Below are 13,755 nucleotides of genomic sequence, written 5' to 3'. Positions count from 1 at the left end.
CAAATATGTGTGAAAATTTTAAATGTTTTTTTTTTCTGTTGTCTATAGAGCCCCCAGAACTTCAACTGGATTTGGGCATGCCTCGTGAGATCAAAGCATTGGCTGGAACCCATATTAATATTATTGCTGGAATTAAAGGAATACCTTTCCCCAAAGTCCAATGGAACAAAAATGAGGCAGATGTTCCAACAAGAGTAGAGATTGAAACATCTGGAACAGCAACCAAATTAGAGATGCGTTATTGCACCCGTGCAGACTGTGGAGATTACACACTTGCTGTTGAAAATCCAGCTGGATCAAAGACAGCCACATGCACCGTGCTTGTTCTTGGTATATATTTCAAAGAATGTTACATTTAAAACTGTACTATTTTAAGTAATTTACAATTAGAAGAACATACAAATAAATTAAATGGAATTAAAAAACTGTTCTTATTAGGCAACATGTTGTTGTTTTACTTGTTTGTTTTTATAGACAAGCCTGGACCAGTTCACCATCTCAGAGTATCTGATGTCAGATGTGATTCTGCCCAGCTGTCTTGGAAAGACCCAGAAGATAATGGTGGTGTACGCATCACTAACTTTGTTGTTGAGAAAAAGGATGCAGCATCTGCACAATGGGTGCCAGTCTGCTCATCTTCCAAAAAACGTAGCATGATGGCCAAACATTTGATTGAGGGAACGTCATACATGTTCCGTGTGGCAGCTGAAAATCAGTTTGGAAGAAGTGAATATGTTGAGACACCAAAAGCTATTAAAGCAATGAATCCACTATGTAAGTATGGTCTGTGAAATTACTCCACTTTTAGGCCTATTTAATGTTTATTTTCAAAGCAATAGTATAATATATAAACATAAAGAGGGAAAAAAACTAACACTTGTTATTCAACTGGAAATTTCAGTCCCACCTGGTCCACCTAAAGACCTGCATCATGTAGATGCTGACAAAACTGAGGTGTGGCTCCAGTGGAATTGGCCTGATCGTACAGGAGGAAGTGACATCACAGGGTTCTTGGTTGAGTACCAAGAAGAAGGTGAAAGGGATTGGGTAGTTTTTAAGACTGTCAGCATTCCTGAGTGCCATGTGACTGGACTGGAAGAAGGAAAGACCTACAGGTTCCGTGTTAAGACAGAAAATGCAATTGGTTTAAGTAGACCAGACACCACTGTGCCAGTACTTTGCCAGGAAAAACTAGGTTAGATTCAAATTTGAACATTTTCTATGATTACTTTAAGAAAAGATGTTTTCGATTTGTATTATAAAACTTTTTTCTTCTACTGTATTTGTAGTGGCACCAATTGTTGAAGTGGATGTGAAGTTGATAGAGGGAATCATTGTGAAAGCTGGAAGCACTATTAGATTACCTGCCATTATGAGAGGCCTTCCAGTTCCCACTGCCAAATGGGTCATTGATGGAGAGGAAATAAAAAGTGAAGGCAATATTAAAATTGAAACTGACAACTTCTCCACAGTTCTAAGCATTGCCGATTGCACTAGAAATCACACTGGAATCTATATTCTCACAGTGTCTAACTCAGCAGGAAGCAAAACTGTTTCTCTGAATGTCACAGTGCTTGATGTGCCAGCTGCTCCAATAGGTCCTGTAAATATCCTTGAAGTGACTCCTGATTCCATGGTCATTGAATGGCGTCCTCCCAAAGAGGATGGAGGAAGCCCTGTCATGAACTATATTGTTGAGAAGAGGGAATCAAATAAGGAAACTTGGGGAGGAGTAAGTTCTGGCAGCACTTCCACAATGCTCAAAATTTCTCGTCTGCAGCAAGGAGTTGAGTATGTTGTGAGAATTCGTGCTGAAAATAAAATGGGAATTGGCGCAGCTCTTGAAAGTGCACCAACTGTAGCCCGGCACCAGTTTGAGGCCCCTGGCCATCCTGGAAAACCAGTCGCATCTGATATTTCTGAAGATGCTCTCACACTTGGATGGACAATGCCTCTATTTGATGGTGGTAGTCCAATCAGTGGTTATATTATTGAGCGAAGACATAAAGGAGGAAAATGGATTAGAGTGAATAAAACACCTTGCAAGGACCTTAGATACAGAGTGCTTGGGCTTTTTGAAGATAATGAATATGAGTTCAGAGTGTTTGCTGAAAATATTGCTGGCTTTAGTGGACCTTCGCCTATCTCAGATCCTGCCAAACCTTGCAGACCAATTACTGTTCCAGGACCTCCAGTGAACCCTAAGGTAAAGGACTACAGTTGCACATATGCTGACTTAGTCTGGATCAGACCCACAAGAGACGGAGGCAGTCCAGTTTTAGGATATATTGTTGAATACCAGAAGGGAGGTGCTGAGTGGGAGAAAGTAAATAAGGATGATCTGATTAAACAGTGTGCTTATAGAGTAAAAGGATTGACAGAGGGTATGGAATATAGGTTCCGTGTTAAAGCTGTAAATATGATTGGAGAAGGTGAGACCAGGGAAATTCCAGAATCAGTTATTGCTAAGGATATTGTCATTCCGCCGGAAATTGAGGTGGATGCCACATGCCGTGACCATGTGACTGTTCGTGTTGGGCATAACATTAATGTTGTAGCATATGTAAAAGCAAGACCTGATCCAGAAATCACTTGGAGCAAAGGTGAAAGTGTTTTGGAAAAGGACAAGCGCACAACTCTGACAAACAACTTTCCAGTATTGCAAATGCGTATCAAGGAAGCAACCAGAGCAGATCATGGAAAGTATATACTAAAAGCTGTAAATGAAGCTGGAGAGGCCTCAGCTACTATTACTGTAAATGTTCTGGATAGACCTGGGCACTGCCAAAATCTTAAGTTGACCTATGTAAATAAAAACTCTTGCATGGTGTCCTGGGATGCACCCGAGGACAATGGAGGCACTGAGATAACAAATTACATTGTGGAATGTCGGGAGCCAAGTATACGAGCCTGGTCAATGATCTCATCTGATTGCACAAATCGCATGGTAAAGGCTAAGCTCATGGAAAATCATGAATATTTATTCCGTGTATCTGCCGAGAACAAGTGTGGTCCTGGGCCAGCAACAGAAACCAAAATTCCCATCCTTGCAATCGACCCACTTCAGAAGCCAGGTGAGCCAGAGAACTTCCACGTCAGTGATATTGGTAAAAACTTTGTTTGCCTTAAATGGAGAAAACCAGATTATGATGGTGGAAGTCCTAATCTGGGCTACTATTTGGAGAAAAAAGCAAAGGATGCTGAAGAGTGGGAGAAGGTACATGAAGGAGTCCTGAAAGAGACATTCTTCATGGTAGACAAATGTGTTGAAAACCACACATATCAATTTAGAGTCCAGTCAACAAATGATGGAGGAGAAAGTTTCTGGGTTAGGACATCTGATATTATTGTCAAAGAAGAAGTTCAGAAACCAGTTCTTGACCTGAAATTTGTTGGTACTATTGTGGTCAAAGCGGGTGAGTCAGTTAGACTTGAAGCTGGACTTAGAGGAAAACCACAGCCTGAGGTTACATGGGTCAAGGAAAAGACTACAGGCGATAACCCAAGGATCAGCATTGACACTGGACATGATTACTCCAAATTCCTCCTTACTAAAACCAAGCGTAATGATACTGGAAAATATGTAGTCACTGCTACAAACTCAGCAGGATCATTCACAGCATATGCCAATGTTACCGTTTTGGATATACCAGGACCTGTCAGAGATTTGAAGATTTCTGGAATTTCCACAGACAAGTGCAGAGTTGTATGGGATCCTCCAGAGGATGACGGTGGTTGTGAGGTGGACAGCTATATTCTAGAGAAATGTGAGACAAGAAGAATGGTTTGGTCCACTTACTCTGCCTCTGTTGTCACCAATTACTGTAATGTAACACGTCTTGTTGAAGGAAATGAGTATATATTCAGGGTAAGAGCAGAAAACAAGATGGGAACTGGACCGCCAATGGAGAGCAAGCCTATTACTGCTAAGACACAGTACAACAAGCCTGGTCCACCTGATGCACCTGAGGTAACCAAAATTGGTAAAGATGAGATGACTGTGGTATGGGCTCCTCCTGAAAATGATGGTGGAAAGTCTATCACTGGTTACATTCTGGAGAGAAAAGAAAAGCGGGCCGTTCGGTGGGTCCCTGTCACAAAGAGCCCTATCTCTGAGAGGCGTATGAAGGTCACCAATCTGATCCCTAACCACGAATATCAATTCCGTGTCAAAGCTGAAAATGAAGTAGGATTGGGAGAACCAAGCAAACCATCCAGACCCATAACTGCAAAAGATCCAATTGGTGTGTATAGTCTGTATTATCTGTTATGATTTCTGTATAATCTGTTCATTCAAGTTTGTGTATTTTTTTTCTTATTGATGCATTTATTTGTTTTAAACTAAAATGGCATTGTATGTGACATTTAGAGCCCCCTGGACCTCCTGGCAGCCTTAAAGTAGTTGACAGCACAAAGACATCCATTACGCTTGGCTGGGTGAAGCCTGTTTACGATGGTGGTGCTCCAATTATTGGATATCTGGTTGAAATGAGGGATAAGGTGCAAATGGAAGGTGAACAAGAGAGAGATCCAGAGGAAGGCTGGAAGAAATGTAATACTTCTGGACAGCTAGTCATAACTGAATTTACAATGATTAACTTGGATGAGAGACAGGAATATGAATTCCGAGTGTCTGCTCAAAACCAAATTGGCATGGGCCGTCCTGCAAATCTTAAGGATGCTGTATCACCAAAGGAGATCCATGGTAAGCATTTGTTTTGATGTGTCATGTTTTAAAGTGTTATGATTGCCTTTGTAATTCACTACACTTATTTTGTTCTTGTTGTTTTTTTCACAACAGAAACTCCAGAGATTGATCTTGATGCTGGTTTAAGAAAAGGCCTTAGCGTAAGAGCAGGGTGTCCTATCAGACTTTTTGCAACAATTAGAGGAAGACCAGCACCTAAAGTGACATGGAAGCGCATGGGTGTTGACAATGTCATTAGGAAGGGCCATGTGGATCAGATTGATACAATGACCTTCCTTGTGATTCCCGAGTGCTCACGTGAAGACTCTGGCAAATATTCTTTGACTCTTTCTAACCCCTCTGGAGAAAAGGCTGTATTTGTTCGTGTTAAAGTCTTAGGTAAACTTACATTTGTGTAAAATGCATTTTAAAATTAAAATAAGCATTGCATTAACCTACTACCAACTACTGTCAGTAAACCAGTTCCTGAAATTTTTCAACAGATACTCCTGGTCCTGTTGGTGGACTGGAGGCAACTGACATCACCAAGACATCCTGCCAGCTTGCATGGTTGCCTCCAGAAAATGATGGTGGTAGCCCAATCTTAAATTATGTTGTTGAGAAGCGTGAAGTTGATAGGAAGACATGGACAAATTGCACAAGTGACTTGAAGAAAACAAGCTTCAAAATCACAACTCTGACGCCAGGGATAGAATACTACTTCCGGGTCATGGCAGTTAACAAGTATGGCATTGGGTTGCCTCAAGACTCACCTAAATCCTACCTCGCTACAGATCCTAAGAGTAAGTCCACCTTACACAGTATAATTTATTATATTATATTATATTATATTATATTATATTATATTATATTATATTATATTATATTATATTATATTATATTATATTGTTTTGATACTAATTTTGTTTATTTTTACCTTTCAAAGATGAGCCTGATCCTCCGAAGAAGATGGATATATTAGAAATTACTAAAAACAGTGCAACTCTAGGGTGGCTGAAGCCACTTAGAGATGGTGGATCTAAAATTAATGGCTACATTGTTGAATACCAGCAGGATGGTCAACCTGAGGACAAGTGGATATTATACTCTGTTGTAAAAGACTTGACAATTGTTGTAGCTGGACTGAAAGAAAACACTAAGTACAGATTCAGGGTTGCAGCTAGAAACGAAATAGGATGCAGTTTGGCAAGAGAAGCTGAAGGCATATTTGAGGTCAAAGAACAGCTGAGTATGTATACAATGATGTTGTGCTCTCCCATTATTCATTTATTTTTATGCACGCTGTATTGTTTATGAATAACACTCTGAATGTTTTATCTCTTTGATAGTGGCACCAAAGATCATCATATCTGATGTGGTTACAGCAAGAGCAGGATCTAAACTTATAGCTGAGGCTCTTGTGTCTGGGAAGCCTTCTCCAGTCACAAAATGGAAAAGGGGAAATGATGACATAGTTACATCAGATCGTCTCTTTATACAAAAAACCCCAACCACAAATTCACTTTTGATCAAAAATGTCACAAGGAAGGATAGTGGTTATTACAGTCTGTCTGCTGAAAACAGCACCGGGAAGGTCAACCAGATCCTCAGAATAATCATTCAGGGTGAGTTTGTTTTATTATTGTTATTATTGTTGTTATTATATTTTGAATTATAATTACTTGTTTGTTTGTTCGTGTGTTTGTTTTTAGACATCCCTGGTCCTCCGCAGGGTCCACTACAAATTCTTGAGTTTGACATGGATTCCTGCACACTTGCATGGGATTCACCTGCTGAAGATGGTGGCAGCAACATCATAAACTACATTGTTGAGAAGTGTGATGTGAGCAGAGGTGATTGGGTCACAGCGGCATCTTGCACCAAGACCAGCTGGAGAATTGGAAAGCTTACACCTGGCAAAGAGTATGGCTTCCGTGTCCGTGCTGAAAATCGTTTTGGCATTTCAGAACCGATTTACTCTGAGAAAATGATTGCTAGACATCCATTTGGTAAGTCACATATATAAACACATTTGAACACTGACACACAAAGAGATTAGGCTTTATTTACACTAATACAAATATTAAAATTTCAGATCCACCCAGTGAGCCAAGGAACTGTTGTGTCAACAAAATCAACAAGGAATCTGTTGTGCTGTCATGGGAGAGACCAGTGAACGATGGTGGTAGTCCCATCACTGGATATTGCATTGAGCGCAAAGAAAGAAATAGCCTCCTGTGGGTCAAGGCAAATGAGGTCCTTGTTCACTTAACTGAATATACATGCTCTGGCCTCATTGATGGTCTGGAGTACACATTCAGAGTGTCTGCTGTCAACAAGGCGGGACAAGGCAAACCAAGCAAGCAGACAGATTTTATCACTGCAAGAAGTCCAGTTGGTATGTTTTGGTGGGAAAACCTGCTGCTATCCCTTATAAAAAAATTAAATAAAATCAAAACACTACAAGCTTGATTTATGTTCTTTTTCAGATCCACCTGGAAAACCCCAAGTTCTTGATGTGACCAGAAGTTCTGTCTCTCTTGTCTGGAGCCGTCCGAAACATGATGGTGGTAGTAAACTCATTGGTTATGACGTTGAATCTCTGAAGCTTCCAGGTGACAAATGGGTGCGTGTTAACACAAGCAGTCAAAATGTACCAAAGGAAGAGTACATTGTTCTTGGACTTGAGGAGGGAGCCCAATACAAGTTCAGAATAATTGCAAAGACAGCAATTAATGTCAGTCTGCCCTCTGAGGAATCTGATACTATCCCAGTTATTGCAGAGCATGGTAAGTCCTGCAATCTACCAATAATGTAATTATTTACTAACTGATGGACTTTATATAGTTTATTTGATGTCTCTCTTTGTATTATTTCAGTTCCACCTAGAGTTGAGATTAGTCTTGAAATGAAGAACTTAATTGTTGTCAAAGCCGGAGCAAATGTCTCCCTGGAAGCTGAAGTTTTTGGCAAACCAATGCCAAAGGTCACTTGGAAGAAAGATGGTGTTCCTTTCAAATTGGCTGAAGGTATGAAAATGACTCAGAAGGTGCATCGCTTCTGTTTGGAATTGTTCTCTGTGACAAGAAAGGAATCTGGAGAGTACACCATTACTGCTGAGAACCCAAGTGGCGCAAAGTCTGGCAACATTAAATTGAAGGTTCTAGGTAAGTTAACATTAAAAAATATGCCAAAAAAGGACTGACCATGTATTAACCCTCTCAAGGCAGGCGTTGCTGATTTGCAACAGTTAAAAACTAAAAACCTTATTACTCCAGATACATATTTTATGTATCTGGAGTACTAAAAACTTTACTAAAGGTTACTAAAGTTACTAAAACTTAATTTGAGCCTGAGAGGGTTAATCTTCAGACATTTAAGAAAGTTTATTTGTTTTGTGAGACATGCTTAATTTTGTTCCTGCAGACAAACCTGGACCCCCAGCATCAGTGAAGATAAGCCATGTTTTTGCCGACCGGGTGAAACTGAGGTGGGAGCCACCTCTTGCCGATGGTGGTTCTGAAATCACAAATTACATTGTTGACAAACGAGAAACAAGCAGAGCTAACTGGGCGCAAGTTACCGCTAACATCAGTGGTCAGATAACAGACTGTTCTGTGGAGAAACTGATTGAAGGTCATGAATATGAGTTCCGCATCAGTGCCGAGAACAAGTATGGTGTTGGAGACCCAATTGTGACTAATTCTGTGATTGCCAAGAATCCATTTGGTAACATTTTATTATTTCTCATGCATTAATATGTAATAGAGATTGACCTATAAGTGATCATTACATATAATGTTAAAATTTCCACAAAGGTAGATTTTGGCTGCATAGAGTGGCTGTTAAATACATTATATACTATTATATGTTAATTTGTTTGGAAAGGGAACTGTTTCCTGTGAGATGAACAATAATGTTTGTGTGTGTGCTATTGTTTAATGACCCCCCAAATGTCACTATTTATCATTATACCTAGTAGAAAAACCTAAATATCATTTATAAATGTCAGTCCATTTATTGTTTGATCTCCATTCTTGAATATAAGTATTGTTTTGAAAATGCATATTTTTTTAACAAATTAATTTGATTTAAAAATATATTTTTCAAAATTTAGATGTCCCAGGACCATGTGAACCTCCAGTTATTACCAATATCACCAGGGATCACATGACTGTTAGTTGGAAGGCCCCTGCTGATGATGGCAAAGCAACCATTCTTGGATACATGGTTGAGAAGCGTGAAACTCAAGACCTCAATTGGGCTAAAGTGAATAGAAAACCAGTTATTGACAGGACAATTAAAGCTGGAGGCCTCACAGAGGGATCAGAGTATGAATTCAGAGTCATTGCACTCAATAAAGCTGGTCTTGGCAAACCAAGTGATCCATCAGCTGGTGTTCTTGCAGTAGACCCAGTGTGTAAGTACTAAGAATACTGTATTTAATGACTATTAACAATTAAACTTTGCCAAAAAAAAAAAGAAAGAAAGAAAAGTTTTTGCATTTAGACCCTGCATTTCTGTGTTTTCATTATAGATCCTCCTGGCCCGCCTGCTTTTCCAAAGGTTGTTGATTCTACCCACAGTTCAATCAGTTTGTCCTGGACCAAACCCGCCTATGATGGTGGATGTGAAATTCTGGGCTATCTTGTTGAGTTCAAAAGAGCAGATGCAGAAGACTGGCTGAAGTGCAATGTGCCAAAGAATCTCCAGGCAACAAAATTTAATGTTACTGGTCTTATAGATAACACTGAGTACCAGTTCCGTGTTACTGCTGTAAACAAGATTGGATTTGGTGAGCCAAGTGAAGTTCCTGGAAAACATATGGCAAAGGATATCCTAAGTAAGTGTATCTCTATAACTGAATTTTGATTTCCAGTATCTGTACATTACTAAACATTATTCTCATTGTAATTTTCTTAGTTGCCCCTGAGGCTGAACTTGATGCAGATCTCAGAAAAGCACTAGTTTTACGCGCTGGAGTCACAATGAGAATTTATGTTCCTCTGAGAGGACGTCCTGCTCCAAAGGCAACATGGACTAAGGTCAATGCAAACTTGAAAGAAAGACAAGGTCTTATGATCAAGACAACTGAATGGGATACATTCCTTAATTGTGAGGATATCAACAGATATGATGCTGGCAAATATGTCCTAACTCTAGAAAACAGTAGTGGTACCAAGTCATATACCCTTGTTGTCAAAGTACTAGGTAAGATTTTTTTTCTCTTTACAAATTGCCATTTGAGGTGTATTATTTACTGTATCTAACTGCAGTCTATAAATGTACACAGACACACCTGGACCCCCAGTCAATCTGATTGTTAAGGAGACCTCAAAGGACCATGTATCTATTACTTGGGATGCTCCGTTAATTGATGGTGGTAGTCCCATTAAGAGCTATGTTGTTGAAAAACGTCTGGCTGAGAGAAAGGCTTGGACCTGTGTTGCTCCTGAATGTCCCAAGACATCTTTCAGGATTACTAATCTTGAAGCTGGAAAAGCGTACTGCTTCAGAGTTTCAGCTGAAAATATATATGGTATTGGTGAGGGTTGTGAAACAGCTGGACCAGTCAAAGCCTCAGGTGAGACTTCTTTGATAATGTTGCAGTATAGTTTATATTTATAGTTAATCTGTTGATTATGCTAAATTCTAATATTGATGTCAATTCCAGAGCAACCTGGACCAGTTACAGATTTTAAACCTTCAGATATCAACAAGAGTTCTTGCACTCTTGGCTGGAAGAAACCAATCAGTGATGGTGGAAGCCATATTGTTGCATATGTTCTCGAGCTCTGTGAAGGGGAAGACAAATGGAAGTTGCTAATGAAGTCTAAGCTCACCCAGTACACAATGACTGACCTTGAAGAAGGAAAGGAGTACTTCTTTAGAGTCAAAGCCATTAATGAAACAGCTGAAGGACCATCATCTGAGCTCACTGTCTTGGCTAAAGATCAAATAGGTATTCATATAGTATACAGTACCTCAGGGTTTTTTTTTAATGTCAAAGACAGTGATACCCAGTGCACAGATCCAATATATTGATACACATCCTGTTTTCTTTTTTGAATGGTCAGACATTTTGACACATCATTTTGTGTATTTGAATGTTCAAGCACAATGGGTCATGCACTGAAATGGATGCCCATATGCAGATGCCTAATTCAGTTCTCTTACGATATTGTGCTTTTAATAACTGCAGTGCATGTCCCACACTTTGAAAACTCCTTGTCTGCCTAGTAATTGCATTTGTTTCTTAGTGGTTATGCAATCGTGTCCATTAACATATTTGTATTTTTCTTGTCTTTTTACAGTCCTTCCAGACTGTAATCTTAAAGGTTTGCCAGACTCTACTCATGTGGCTAAGGAGGGAAGCACTGTTCGTCTTAATATCCCTATTATTGGTATCCCAGTTCCTGCAGTCACATGGAAAAAGGGGGATGTTACTTTATTAGATAGTGGCAGGATCTCAGTTGAATCAACGGCAACAAACACTATCTTGCTGGTTCGTGATTGCAATAGAGGTGATGCTGGCAAATTCACTATTATTTTGAGAAACAGTGCTGGAACAAAGGAATCGGCTATTGAAATTAAAGTTGTTGGAAAACCTGGAATCTGCACCGGACCCATCAAATTTGATGAAATCACAGCTGAAGCGATTACTGTAGAATGGGGTCCACCCAAAGATGATGGTGGATCAGAAGTTACCAATTATATTTTGGAGAAGAGGCATTCTACTGCCAACAAGTGGGTCACAGTTGCTTCTGCAATTCAGAAGAACTCTATGAGAGTTACAAGACTTCATGATGGAACAGAATACATATTCAGAGTTTGTGCTGAAAATAAATATGGATTTGGAGAGTTCCTCAAATCTGACCCAGTGATTGCTAAACATCCATTCAGTGAGTATTTAAAGAAATCACAAATACATATTTTTATTTTATGAATAAGATATTTAAAAACATTTCTTTACAACAAATACACACTTATCCCCACACCAGATGCACCAGGGGCTCCAGCACCACCTGAGGTTGTGAGCATTCGTCATGAGTCTGCTATCCTAACATGGTCTGATCCAAAAGATACTGGAGGCTCACCCATCACAGGTAAACATTTCTTAACTACATTTATTTTTAAATTTGTATTTATATGTTTATTTGCAGTTTGTAAACACTAAACTTTTTTTTACTACTAATATTGCTTATAGGATATTACGTGGAATTCAAAGATAGAAATAGCTTGATGTGGAAGAGAGCCAACAAGACACCTTTGAGAGTAAAAGAATGCAGAGTAACCAGTTTGGTTGAAGGCCTGGAATATGAATTTAGGGTCATAGCTATGAATGTGACTGGGCTTGGAAAGCCAAGCAAAACAACTGAATCACATGTTGCTCTTGATCCAATTGGTGAGTCTAAGTGTGCTTTCTTTCAGCTTTTTAAAGATGTGCCCTTCCTCAGGAAGAGATTGCAAAAATATTTTTGTCATTATTATTATTATTATCATCTCTTTCTATAGATCCCCCTGGTAAACCTGATGTGATCAGTGTCACAAGAAACAGTGTAACACTAATTTGGGCTGCACCCAAGTATGATGGTGGCCACAAACTAACCGGCTATATTGTAGAGAAATTAGAACATCCTGGAAAGACCTGGATGAAGGCCAACCATGTAAATGTCCAAAGCTGTGCATACACTGTAACAGACCTACAGGAAGGCTGTACTTATGAATTCAGAATAAGGGCTAAAAATGCAGCTGGAGCTATCAGTGCTCCCTCGGAGACAACTGAGCCTCTTGTCTGCAAAGATGAGTATGGTAAGGCTGTACACTGTAATGTCAAGTTTTAATGACTTTGTTTAACCAAACCCTCAGTAAACATTACAATGTTTATAATCATCACCTGACTTTCTACAGAACCACCAACTATCACAATTGACCCTGAAATGAAGGATGGAGTGACTGTGAGGGCTGGGGAAACAATTGTCATCACAGCATCAAGCATTCTTGGCAAACCACCTCCTACAGCTGTGTGGTCTAAGGGTGGAAGAGAATTCAAGACCTCAGATATTGTCCAAATTAGAAGCACTCCCACATCTTCAACACTGTCAATCAAGTATGCCAGCCGAAAGAACACCGGGGAGTACAGTATTACTGCAAGTAATCCATTTGGTATCAAAGAAGAAAAAGTCAAAGTGAAAATCCTGGATGTGCCTGGACCTCCAGGTCCTATTGAAGCCAGCAGTGTCTCTGCTGAAAAATGCACTTTGACATGGTTGCCACCAGAAGAAGATGGTGGCTGCACTATCAAATCATATACATTAGAAAAGAGAGAAACCAGCCGTCTTCTCTGGACAAAGCTAGCTGAAGATGTTATGGATTGCCGCTATGTTGCCAGCAAGCTGATAAAGGGAAATGAATACATATTCCGTGTTTCAGCAGTCAATCAGTATGGTATTGGTGATGCAACACAGTCTGGACCAGTTAAAATGGTTGATAGTTTTGGTAAGTGTAACTTCATATTTTAAAACATAACAGTTTTTTTTTTAAAAATCTCTGACACACATAAACACACTCACATAAAATATATATGTATGTGTGTATATATATATATATATATATATATATATATATGAATAAAAAAATGTTTTCTTTTTTAACTTCTTTACTTTTTTTGCAGGACCTCCTGGGCCGCCATCAAAACCAGAAATTGATAATGTCAGTAAAAATGCTGTAACAATTTCCTGGAAGAGACCAATTGTAGATGGAGGAAGTGACATTAGAGGCTATAGTGTTGAGAGAAAAGAGAGAAGAGGAATGAGATGGGTCAGAGCTTCAAAAAAGACCATTTCCGATCTACGTTATAAGGTCTCAGGCCTGTCAGAAGAGACTGAATATGAATTCCGTGTAACTGCAGAGAATAAGGCTGGTTTTGGTGAGCCCAGTGAGCCATCACAACCTGTAATGACAAAGGATATTTCATGTGAGTTAATAAAAAAATATTAAAAAGTTCCAGATACTGTTTTCTTTTCAATCTTTGTCCCAAATATTTTTTTTTTACCATAATAATTTTT

The 13,755-nt window shown here is 39.3% G+C and overlaps 1 protein-coding gene across 1 annotated transcript in view; it reads left to right on the top strand.

The window, feature by feature from the left end:
• The window catches only part of LOC132153146 (titin-like), a 137,441-nt gene that overhangs the window by 106,009 nt on the left and 17,677 nt on the right, over positions 1-13,755 (top strand). Inside the window, exons 145-169 of the mRNA XM_059562449.1 lie at positions 49-330; positions 475-774; positions 902-1,195; positions 1,290-4,244; positions 4,370-4,705; positions 4,802-5,086; positions 5,191-5,490; positions 5,634-5,936; positions 6,037-6,312; positions 6,400-6,696; positions 6,783-7,085; positions 7,177-7,476; positions 7,567-7,854; positions 8,114-8,416; positions 8,805-9,107; positions 9,225-9,530; positions 9,611-9,898; positions 9,981-10,271; positions 10,362-10,649; positions 11,002-11,589; positions 11,689-11,793; positions 11,895-12,092; positions 12,203-12,499; positions 12,599-13,186; positions 13,362-13,664. Of these exons, the coding sequence (XP_059418432.1) occupies positions 49-330; positions 475-774; positions 902-1,195; positions 1,290-4,244; positions 4,370-4,705; positions 4,802-5,086; positions 5,191-5,490; positions 5,634-5,936; positions 6,037-6,312; positions 6,400-6,696; positions 6,783-7,085; positions 7,177-7,476; positions 7,567-7,854; positions 8,114-8,416; positions 8,805-9,107; positions 9,225-9,530; positions 9,611-9,898; positions 9,981-10,271; positions 10,362-10,649; positions 11,002-11,589; positions 11,689-11,793; positions 11,895-12,092; positions 12,203-12,499; positions 12,599-13,186; positions 13,362-13,664 (10,377 nt within the window). The remainder of the gene's footprint in view (positions 1-48; positions 331-474; positions 775-901; positions 1,196-1,289; positions 4,245-4,369; positions 4,706-4,801; positions 5,087-5,190; positions 5,491-5,633; positions 5,937-6,036; positions 6,313-6,399; positions 6,697-6,782; positions 7,086-7,176; positions 7,477-7,566; positions 7,855-8,113; positions 8,417-8,804; positions 9,108-9,224; positions 9,531-9,610; positions 9,899-9,980; positions 10,272-10,361; positions 10,650-11,001; positions 11,590-11,688; positions 11,794-11,894; positions 12,093-12,202; positions 12,500-12,598; positions 13,187-13,361; positions 13,665-13,755) is intronic.

This window comes from Carassius carassius, chromosome 11 (genome assembly GCF_963082965.1).
Source record: "Carassius carassius chromosome 11, fCarCar2.1, whole genome shotgun sequence".
Classification (NCBI taxonomy): Eukaryota; Metazoa; Chordata; class Actinopteri; order Cypriniformes; family Cyprinidae; genus Carassius; species Carassius carassius.
The sequence above is the reverse complement of the archived record's forward strand: the minus strand, read 5'-3'. Positions and strand labels throughout refer to the sequence as shown.